General features: G+C 38.9%; 1 protein-coding gene across 1 annotated transcript in view; it reads right to left on the reverse strand.

The window, feature by feature from the left end:
• USH2A (usherin) overlaps positions 1-12,336 on the reverse strand; it is a 395,461-nt gene that overhangs the window by 119,337 nt on the left and 263,788 nt on the right. Inside the window, exon 41 of the mRNA XM_054821392.1 lies at positions 2,459-2,793. Coding sequence (XP_054677367.1) covers positions 2,459-2,793 — 335 coding nt within the window. The remainder of the gene's footprint in view (positions 1-2,458; positions 2,794-12,336) is intronic.

Raw genomic sequence — 12,336 nt, forward strand, 5'->3', positions numbered from 1 at the left:
AAGCAAACGGGATAATATATTTTGCATTTCCTAATCGTTCTATGGATTACATAGAAAACTACACTCTAAAGGAAACAAAAAATATAGAGAGTTCAAAATCTTTAGAATTATTATTCTTTATTACATTTCACAGGAGTTTTTTAATAGGGCTTTTGTTTCATTTTGATGGTGGTGTTTTCTTTTTTAAGGCACCAGATGTTTGCACACTTCCTAGCAGTTATAGAACCACTCTGGAATTGCTTTCAATGGTCAGCTGCAGTTTTCATCAAACTGTAGTTGCAATAGTGTTTCCACAGATGCCCAGCAAAGTAGGGTCATACACATACATATTCACTTAAATGCGCAACTTGATTCTCTAAAATGCTGAGCTGCTGTGTATCATCCTTTCACTGCCCCCCATTTTGGAAAGGTGCTACTGTTAAATTCCAGCCAAAAGTGTGTGGATACTCAGGCAGATCTTAAAGACTCTCACTTTAAGCACTTATTTGTGAAAATGTTTCCTTCTGTGTTTAAGTATTCTGCAGAATGCCTTGGTGTGGATCACCACCCCGTTGCCATGATGTTTCTGACCACTGGCTTCATGTGCAATTTGACACTTATCTTTTTAATGTTAAGATCATCTCCAGTCTGATGAGGAAATGTTGGACAATGCCATTCCAGATTTGAGACCTTGAATTAAGACAGTATTTAATAGGTACTGCATACCATGATTTTGCATTGCTTCAAAACCAGAAACCAACTGAGAAGCTCTCTTACAAGACAGCGGAGACTTCCTGTGCTCCCTGGCAGCTAGGATGTATGTGCATGACTTCCAACAACTTTCATCCTTAAGTTTGGGGAATAATCCTCAACAGGTACAAATAAACGTTGTGCCACTGACCTTAGTGATGCCAAACCAAATTACTGCAGAAGTTGGGAGTATAACCTCAGAAATTAAATAATAACAATTAATTAAAGTCCAACTCTATCAAAACGTTCAGATGACTTTATACCCAAGAACAACTCTCACATGAGTGGTTCATCAATGTCAACAGAACCCAAAGAGACATCATTACAGTTTTATTAGGAACAGTCCTGGCATATTCTGTCCAATATATTTCATAGACAAGTCATGAAAAACATCAAAATCTTTTTGAACACTGAACGGTGATCATGTGTAAATCACCCCCACTGGCAGCTGCTGCTGCTACTCTGCTTGCTACAGACTTCTTGCTCCATCATGCTGCACAGAGCAGCTGCTTCAGTGGTTGTTCTTGTTGAGGGCAGCATGGCACACCATGAAGGAAATGAAGTCTGCAGATGTAGGTCGTGCTGAATTACTTCAATAATCTATGGTAAAATGGTCATGTTGTTAACCCCAGAATAACAGAGACTGCTTTTCAAAAACTTCAAATTTTACTGTAGAGCAATCATCATTTCATTCAGTTGTAGTGTGCCCTAATTAAGCCTGAAGAAAGAGTCAAGCTACTGTGCTGTAATAACATATGCAACTGAAATGGCATTACATGATAATTATTGAACCCATCAGTGCACCTAGAAGAGAGTTACTAACCAGAACATATAGAGAGATATAATTCCATGCACAATGTTTCACACTATGTTAAAGCACTAGAATGAAAGATGTTTGACATTTTTGTGTATGTATAAAGATGCATTTGTCTTTATAAATCTTCATGCACTCAAATCCATATTTTTTTATATACATACACGCAAACTCAGTAATCAACAGATTCAAGTGAAGACACTCACCCCATCACTCTAGACAAATCTCCAAAGAGACGCCTTTCTCTAGTTGCTGTGGTGAAATCCAGCCTGCTGTACCCAGCACTTCCTTGCATTTTCCATTTTTGGCTCTGCCCCCAAACTTGTAGCATTTTAACTTCCATTTTTCTCTCATTTGCGATTTATTAATCAGTTAAGCTTGTTTCATGTCATCACACTTCCAAATGGTCACTTTCTCTTTATGTGGAATAATCCCCAGAGTACTGAGAATATTGGATATGTTAAATATTTATGTTCACAGAGATCTCACATTTGTCATTTTGTTGGTGGAACGTGTTCCCTGAACTGACCACCAAAAGGTGGCTGATGCTGCAGCCCCAACCAGTTATGACTTTGCAAATATCCTGTGATGGCTCTTCAGACAGCACTGACCTGAAAGGCCCACTGCCTCCCTGAATGTGCTCTGCAAAGTAAATGCCACAGTACAGACATCACACTTGCACTAAATAATCCTGACTCCTCGTAAGTTCAAAACAATTCAAAGCTCACCTTGCTATCTGCTTCTAGACATATGCGCTTTCCATAAGTCCATTCATGGACTCCTGATCCCTAAAGAGGAACTTCAAAAGGTCAGAAATGAAGAGATCGCATCATAAAGTTTGCATCACCCAGAATTTTTGTGAGTCAGATCTAGGTAAGAAGAAAACTGCCATCTCAGTTGCAACTAAAAGCTTACCTCAGATGAGGACCATTCGGCCTTAGCGGTGGCTGCCAAGAAATGACAATAAAGGACTCGCTGACTGGAGTCACAGACAATGGACTAACACCCTGAGGAACTGTTGAAGGAGTAGTCACGCTGGTAGGCAAACTCTCTGTGCAGCCTCCTAGAAAGCCATCACCTCCGGAGCAAGCTATTACAGTGACCGAGTAGTTTGTGTAGGGTATAAGATTAGTCACCAGATGGCTCAATGTTGATGAAGTATTCCCAGTAATGACAATGCGTGGATCAGGCATGCGAATCTCATAGTTGAGGATTTCACCATTCTGTATCAGAGGAGGTTCCCATGAGACCTGAGGGAGGAGGGGAAAAAATATTAAAGTAACAGAATTCTTTCAGTCAGAATGCAGAAATATGGACACACCATGCTACAAATGGACGCAAGCGTGATCTCAGGATGTGCTTTTCTTTCTTCATCAAGACAGAGTCAGTATATAACCTTTCCCGGGTAACTGAATTTTGATTTTTAAAGGTACATCAGTTGGAAGTCTAACTTCCTTTAATTTTAGTGGGGATTGCAGTAACACTTGTAGCCATTGCAAAATCTACTATTTAGCTTCACCAGTAAAATGTGAATGCTCCACTTCACTCAAAATTCTGTGAGATGTTCAGATGCATTAGCAAAAGTACACTAATTATCATAAATACCACTAACTGTCATTTATTTTCTTATGGTGTATTGCCTGGTGTACTCATCTATTAGTGGCAGAGTAAAAAGAAATCTTATTTTGTGTTTGTACAGTTTTCTGGAAAGTGTAACTGCATTAGCTCCTATGAGAAACAAGATTTGTCCACACTCTTTATATGATGAAATATGCAGGTTTTCCCTTTTATGTTTCAGTAATAAATTACAGTGGTAACTATCAGAGAAATCAGGCACAATTCTCCATTTTTAGAATTAAAAAATTATGCTGAGAAAACTTTATCCCCAAAAAATTGGAAGTTACATACAGAATTCATGTTATATATATACATACATACTGCTACACTTACTGTGGTTTTACTAAACTGAGGTTAGGTGGTTAGGGTTTTTTTAAAGTTTTTCTTAAGTATATTATTCTATATATTTATTCTTACCAGCTCCAGTGAGGAATCACACCCAATTGTACCATAAAGTGCGAGGATGTCATCCGTTCTTTTTTAAGGCATTTTGCTGCAGTGTCATGACAGACGGGACTTCAGACTGACACAACGAGGACATGTGACTGTATTAAGAATCTCAGTTTCCTAAAGGTAGTGTAAGAGCATCTACCAGTCTTTCCTCCCCTGGAAGTCCCAGTGTAGGACGGATACCAGCTTGGCTCTGCTCATCCCTGGGACTGTTTTCCTTGCTACTGACCCACTCTTCTCTAACAACTGCTGTCTCTTTTCCTCCCAGGCATGGGATAATTAAGGACTGAATCCAACATTGAAAAGGACACAGAAATGGAGAAAAACCTAGATCAAGGTATGTGCAGAATAAAATGCACAAAGATAATACTGAAGTGTTAAATAGTAATACAAAGATACTTCAGTTTAAGTTAAGTTGAACTTTTTCCTTAATTCTCTCCAGCCTCCAAAGTAAGTATCTTTAAAAAGGTATATGCACAATTACACACGGCCATGGAAACAGAGAAGCTTGATTTATAAAACGATTTTTAAAGGACCCTTGGGGATTAGGAAATGTTATATCTTAGGTATAGAAGGACCTCTTAGGCCATCAGACTTGTAAGAAACCTGGCAGCAAAGTACTGGAGAAAGCTGAAGGATTTTGATAACATAATCTGGAATACTATTAAACAGAGAATTAGAAACAGGGTGATCTTGAGTAAAGGCAACACAAACAAGATTATTGGTGCCCACATAGGAAAGGCTTAGCTCTGGCTAATTATCAAATGCCGTATTCAGATTTCTGTTACTTCTGGCCCCGAATCATGGTCAAACAAATAAAGAAAATACTATTGATAAAGCAATGCAAAATTTCACAGAAGGTAGGAATCAATTCTGCGTCATCCTCACAGACATTGAGCAAAACTCTCATTTTGAAGTAGTCCACGTGTTCTAGCCATAAGCTTAGGAAGCAGAGGAGAATGGATGATTAGCACAGACAACAGAAAATGTTGTTTTCAAGTGCAGATAGAGAGCATTCAGGTCAGTAAAGTTCAGGTGAAATTTCCAACCCCAGTGTTTTTTGTTGCTACCGTACTGCACACACGGGATGCATTGTACAGAATGCATGTCACAGAAAGAGGGGTATGTACGTGGTTCACTTTTCTTTTCAGGGACGTACCTGTGAAGTTGCTGGAAGAAGCACGGAAGACTTTAAGGTCTGACACACTACAGCAAACCACTAATTTCTGCAACCATTATTATGTTGTTCTTTTTTGAGGTGTAGCACCTACCCTGAAATTCTGCCTCAGTGAAGTATGACTAAAGATAATATACTGTAGGCCTTTTCTAGGAATATTAATACAGTAAATCTGTCATTATGAGTGAAACAACCACCCCTCTTTCTTGTTGCTTAATGCAAGTGGCTTCTAATAAAAGAACTATATGTCAAATGCTTCGAAAATTCCTGGTACTACCCTCTCAGAAAAGAAAATTGTCTAAAAATGTTCACCTTGTACCAAATCTTGTTTTATTTCCTGGAAGAGAGGAGGAGTTATTTTTTAGTTACATTACATTTTGTATGCCTAACTTTTATGTCTAAACCCACAAAATTACTCTAACAGAACCTGCACAAGATTCACCATATACTCTAAGCCCTTCACATAAAGCAACAAGTTAATAACATGGGCAAGAGAACAGACGCTGCTCCAGAACCTCAGCTCCTGAGTTTTATACAGCACATGCACTAACTAGTACAAATTGAAAAAATTTGCAGGTGTTACTTCACAGCATTTGCTGTGCACTAGCAGATAAAATACTTCATACTATACACAACACAGATGCTTCATGGGGCTTACACTGGAAAATTTCTCTTTTTTTTTTTTTTTTTTTCTTTTTTTCCAAAGAGAAATGACCAGGCTGGACAAAAAAGCATATTCAGTCAGCAGCACAACAACACAGAATGCAAGTTATTTTGGGGGGGCATGGATATCTCATACAGGGATATGTAGATCAGTTAGTGCTTTGGCTAGTATTTTTTTTTACTAGATAAAGGGATGACCAAGGATACTCACAGTCACTGCTGTGTCACTTGACTGGCTTTGAATTACATATGTCACCCGGGAATGACAGGACATGCAGTCTCCGACAAACCTCTTGTCAAGAGGCAAGGGACTGCCTGACCCATGCAGTGTAAATGAAGATGGTGGAGCCAGCCTGGTTAACACACATGTGGCGCTGCTGGACCTCTTCTCCGCTTTGATGTGCCAAGGATTGAGGTAAGAGCTTGGCAATGCATGAAAGCAGGAAAGCTCACTAGACAGGCTGTGTTGGAAGCAGTAACAGTTTGTTCATTGATTTGAAGCTCAGCACTGAGACCATGAAAGAGGATGCCCATGAGGAAGAGAGAATAAGGTAACTACTGGGAGAGATTAACTGATTCAATGTAATGACTCTGGAAGCTGTCATTTAAAGATCAAAGCACCTTATTTTCTCCACCACAAAATTTAAAGACACAGAAATTAGCCATTTTCCCCCCATTAAACAGTTATAACCTTGGAAATCTTTTTTTTTTTTTTTTCCTTTTTTTTTTGATGGTAGTTGGAACCCTGCAATTTAATTCTGAGCTATGTGAAGAGAGGCATTGGCACATGGGTAACTATTTTACTAGTGCACGCCTGGCTTCAACAGTTTGCTTTTAAATCAGTGCGTTTGGCTTCATTTTATTCTCATTTCTCCTAGCTGCTGCTTGTAACATCTAGAAACAGAATGTAATAAACACACTACTGAGAGCTTTTCACTGTTGGTCTCAAAGCACGTTGTAAGTCTCAAACTGCAAGTATTATTCCAGTTTTACAGATGAAAATACTAAATCCCAGACTAAGTCATGTATCAGAAAGAAGCAAAACTGAAAACAAAGACCTGCTACCCTAATTCTGCATTCCAGCCACTGGACTGTAGTCCTCTGCCAACCTCCCAGCCCCCCCAAAAGTAGGTGGGAGATGAATTTTCTCATGAGTTCTTATCTGTCTTAACAGAAATTATAGTGGGATTCAATCAAGAGCCAGTATCACACCAGAAAAGCAAATCCTGACAGAGGTCACTGATAATTATTCTCATACACTTTGCACATGAATTACATCCAACTTCAGCAAGCACTACCACAGAAGAACGGCACAATCAAGTTCGCAGTAACAGATTGCTAAGACAAAAACTTCTAGAAGCGCTTAGCTTGAGTAGTGAAAAACCAGAAAGAACGTCTATTTATGATCCTAAACACCTACTACAATAAAGTGTTTAAGCTATAGCAAAGGCAGGGGGATAATGCTGATGGAACCCTGATTAGTTAACCCCACTGTATGATCTGTACCAAATGAGCAAGCTGTGCAAGAAATCACAGCCCTAAAATGTGGAAAACCTCTAATGTGCAAGTTAAGGTTGTTCCTATGGGTGTTGGAGTATCCTAAGTCGCTCAAGCAGCACTTATGTGGCAAATAAAGCAAGGTCTCACTGACCTTAGCAGCATTACAAGGCAATCTTCACACAAGGATTGATCGCTCCTAAACAATTTCCCCAATGCACCAGGCATACCTGCATAAAACTGGGAGTGTGCTGAGTAAAGTCCAAACTCTTTTGTCTCCCCAGCGCAAAGCTGCTATGTGCGCTTACTGCATCTCCCTTTAGTGTGCAAGGCCTAGGTATCAGGGTTGTTCGTATTCTCCAAATTACGTTCTTAGGCAACTGCAGTCTGAAGCATTTTGAGAATGAAATAGTGGCAGGGAGTTTTAACCTGGAAGAGAGGAAGGGACTTCAAAGCCTCATGCTCTACCACACAGCGATATGCAGAGGTAAACCACTGAAGGATCACCTCTCTCTTAGTCAACAACTTCAGTGACCGTGGAGTTATTACCATTGCATCCAATGTTCTGTAATCAGAAGTAACTTCACAGCACAGCAAACATTAACGTGTGAGACAAAAACCAGCTCCAGAACATGTGCCTATGACTGTAACTCCATAGGAACTGGAAAATGGATAAAGAAAACGCCTTCCTTTTCATGGATGATACTCAAACTGTAACTACAGGGTATATTGCTTTAAACGTGTTAGTGGTATCCATTCCATACAGCTGAAATCTTTTGCCCACGTATTTTAGTCCCAGCCCATTTACAAAGCGACAGGCATTTAGCAGTCCACTGTCCAGCTCCTGGGTTAATGAAGGACAGAAGACAACTGTAAAAATAGAGCCTTATTTGTGTTTGCTCACTTGCATATGCAATTTAATAGTCAAATTTGAGAAATAGCTACTGGAAATGTTTATTGCTCTGTAGCAATAAATAATAATCTTCTGCAAAGCAAGAGTGCAGACTGCAACTCTTGAAGATCCTGTGGGCAGCAAACTGATGACATTGTTCAATCTGTAGGGTGGAATACCAGCTTTCTCTGCTGCAGCTTCTTCTATACAAAGAAAATAATGGCAAGTGAACTGTAAATTAAGAGATTGTCTTCTCTGAGGGTAACAACAAACATGAATGACAACGGAATTAGAAAGACTACGACCCCTTCCTCAGTCAGAGAAGTAATGAGGAAATACAAAAAAGAAATAATCCATAGAAAATTAATGACATGATATGAGATCGATATGCGAAAAAAGACATTAGAAAGAAGAGAGACAGTTTGGTGCTACAGAATCACCACGGCCCTTCATTTCTAGCAGGCAATATATATAACATATATTAAGAGAGAAGTCAATGAAAATATCATTTTTTTTTTTTTTTCATTTTGTATCTAATCGAATTGCAGGAAGTTTCTATAACTGGTGTTATCATGAAGAAATAGCATGGCACAAGAAATATATGTCAATGAAGTACTTCATCTAATGAGGATGAAACCATTCTCTTATAACCTATCTAAGCATCAAAAAGAAAAAAAAAATCCTTTCCCTTTGAGAGAAACGTCAGGGTTAAGTACAGCTCATGCCAACGTCTGTCTTGAGAAAGAAGTTATGTGAAGAATGACAGGAAATGGCTGCAGCTTCTTGTCTTATCAGTGGTCTGGTTGGTGGCACTGGCCAGCGAGGGAGAGCAATACCGGCAAATAGGCGTCAGCAAGTCTCCAGTTAAGTCAATAATCAAGACTTCCCCAGGACAAAGCCCTCAAGGGAGAACCACGGCAGTGGAAGGGAAGTCTTCCTATTGAAAGTTAAATGGCCAAAGTTGGAGAACTTGCATACTGCAGTTAATTTAGCTCAGCGTACCCAGCCACATAATGCTTTTCATACACAAAGAACTCCTTAAATAATTATTCACTGTGTAAACCAGCCTCTTTCTCAAGCCACTCAACCTAGCTACATTCCCGAATGTCATATCAGTATGAAGTGTGAGATTGAAGCAGCACAGCAATTGCAGCCCTCACAAGAAAAGGAAACAATTTCTTTTATACTTCTGTACATTAAGGTATAGCAAATCTTGTGTAACAGGAATAATGTTCATGGCATTGGCATATACTAAATAAACGGCTTTTGCAGTTGCTGAATACCTCCACTTCACTTTGGCATTTAATCAGCCACAAAAGCAGTTTATTGCGCAGTATACTCCGCTACCACGAACATTATCAATTCAGCAAATATTAAAAAATATCATGCAGGTGTCACAGAAATGAGTACTTTTAAAATTATCGACAGCTTTACACTTTCTGTTGCACCAAAGAAAGCAAGCTAAATGTTATGGAGAGATATCGGTCCATTCTGATTAAAATTAAATGTTAAAGGAGCACACATACATCAGAAGTGTTTATGCCAAGAGTGACCCGCTGTGCTGATATTTTCCTCTTTGCAGAGTGAAAGCTTTGGTCTATGAAAATAAGCTGTATACTCAAGTGAGTACTATCTCGGAGCACTTTGAATTCTCCACATCCTCAAATCATTTATATTGATTCTATGACTAAATAAAGGAATGGAAATATGTTTCTCTTTTTTTGTAAATTCTCTCTGTTTTCAGTAGAAGTAAATATTTGCGCTCATGGTTCAGGGACTGGTTGCACTGACAGCTGAAAGCCTCTATTGATTTGCAACCGTGGCTTGGTAAAGGAGCCTCTCGCTAATCTTTCCCACAGTGCCCTTCCCATACTTTCCGCTCTAACCTGGGAGGACGGCTCTCTCTAGGGCAAGAGGTAATTAAAATCTCCCTCCCAAAGAGATGGCTTGTTTTCCATTCTCTGCTCAAGAGTTACCATCGCAGAGACTGAATAAGACGAGAGCATTGTAAAGCACAAGGAGATTCCACAAATTTGATTCGAATGCTATGTAGGTGATATACGTGCTGCTGGTGCGGTGGGCTTGATCTGCTCAGAAAGGAAAGTATGCCTTTCTGGGACTCTCGTCAGAGTTTAAAGGCACCAATATAAAGCAATCCCAAACCAGATCCATCCTATTTCCACACAGGAAAACTTTTCAACCACTAAGTGGCAATCCTTGCACAATATTTCACAGTCGTTCCGCCTGGGGTCCCTGGGGTGACGGACACAAGGGGTTTGCAGAGCAGCTATTCAGATCTACGCCCTAGTTTGAAAGAGCAGGGCAAAAACCCCAAATGTTTTTAAAACAGGTGCTACCTTGTTTTTCTGGTATCCTCCTAGTACAGAATATTCACACGGGCCACAAGAGAGTCTCAGCGCCACGGCACAGCCCACTGTGCGGTCGCAGAGTCTTACTACTCTGATGTGGTCTTGCCATAAAATTGAAGAGAAGGAAACACCACCACTAGCAAGCTAATCCGTTTGACAGACCTGTGAGAAGACTAACAAGTAAGATGAAATCCAAGTCGCTTCCTCTGGTGCTCCCATCTGGAAACAAGCAGAAGGCAAGAAAACCACTGGGTGCAGCAAGCTTTGTCCATAATCTCTTCAGTTATGAAGTGCAATGAGCTCTTCTGCACGTCTAACTTTATTTTAATTTTTTAAGATATGATAAACAATAATAATAAAAAGAAAAACTAAAAAATAAAAATAAAAAAATTGCTGTCCTGGACAATTAAGAGAAATGTTAAGATTTTTAAGAAGTGTTAGAATCTTAGAAATCAGAAGCAAACTCATGTCTCAGCCACGGAATACCCTCTGCACAGGAACTGTAACAAGTATTCCCAGCTCTCCCCCAATTATGATGACTATCAAATTAAACAACACTAAGTAAAATAAAATACTAGTTAAATTAGAAGAATTTATGTCCGTATCAGCAAAGGATACCAATATTCTGTACACTGAAAGAAATTTTGCTGAAGGACAGAATCTCAGAAGAGAGTATATTTCGAAAGGCATATAAGTCAGTTTTCTGAATTAAATGCTGCCACCTTTAATTATTTTGAACATTTTAACCTAAATATTTAAAATCAAGAAAAATTAACAGTAAAATTGAGTCATGGAAATAAAAACATCCAGCCTTCAGCATCTTTGACAGAAATTAGTCTTAACAGACCAAACAAATATGTGTCTCCAGGTGGAAAAAACAAGCCTGAGACTACAAGAGCAGCTGTGACACAAAATATGACCACCACTCCTACAGAAGGTCATACAAGGTAGACATTAAAGGGCTTTAAAGAGCTTTGAATGTTAATGACAGACTGGGGAAGAAGAAGAAGAAAAAAATCATTTGAACTCTTCGGCAAGAAAGGAAAAGAAATTTAAAAAGCATTGTTATATTGAAATTAAATTATTACGGAGTGAAGACTGCCCTGCCTGATTTCAGGTTTCAGAAGAAATAAATGATCAAACTGACTTTCAGTATTGGTAGATTACTTAATCTTAGAGCTGAGCAAAAGACAATAAAATTACAACTGAGCACACACCTCTGATCTCGAGAAAAGACATCCAGTAAAGAATGACAAGACCTCTGATAACTCACAGGCTTTTAAAATTAGGATCGGGTGTTGACTGCACTTGGAGAAAAAAAAAATATGGGTAAGATATAAAATTATTATGCCCTTATCGCATTAACTGAAGCTTTAAAGGCTGCAGTGACTTCTTTGTGCTCAGAGTTGAAGCCAATGTGTAAAAGCTCATGCAATAAAACGTGGACATGTGTGTAAGCATGCCATTGAACTGGGGCTAGTGTTTACTCAGCATTGCTGCTTCTGGTAAATCCATGAAAAATGCTTTACTATAAATTGTGGTGGATATTAAGATACAGTTACAGAAGCAGAGAGGGCAGTGTCCTGGAAGTAGATCGCCCAAATCTTCAATAAGCAGTCTGGCAATTCATCACAATTACTAGTGGTCGATCATTATTAATTCTTACGGTAACCATTGTACTCATACTGAACTCATTTGCTATTAATGTGGAGGTAACATGCAATTCCTTAGACATTAAAACATAATTTTAAAAGCTCAGGATTTTTTTTTGTCTAATGGTGAATAGCTTTTGTCATAGCTTAAAATTATGTGTGAACAAAGCAAAAAAAATCAGCATTGGTTTCCTGCTTAAATTCATACCCTCAAACTATTTAGACCGCATTGGTAACACCACTCTGTTTACCTTTTGAAAATACAATGTATACCAAAAATAATAAATCTAACAGATGAACTTCAATCTTATGCAAATGTCCTTTGTTTTGTGCTCTGGTGAGCAAGCTACTGTACCAATACTTTTGGCATTAGTACAAGACCGAATCCATGGAAGCATGTGTGTATTTACACAAAAGAGGCTTCTAAGCTACAAAAATCCCTCTTGTTTGGTTACACTAATTTCCCTTGAATGAAG

This window comes from Grus americana, chromosome 3, assembly GCF_028858705.1.
Source record: "Grus americana isolate bGruAme1 chromosome 3, bGruAme1.mat, whole genome shotgun sequence".
NCBI lineage: Eukaryota > Metazoa > Chordata > Aves > Gruiformes > Gruidae > Grus > Grus americana.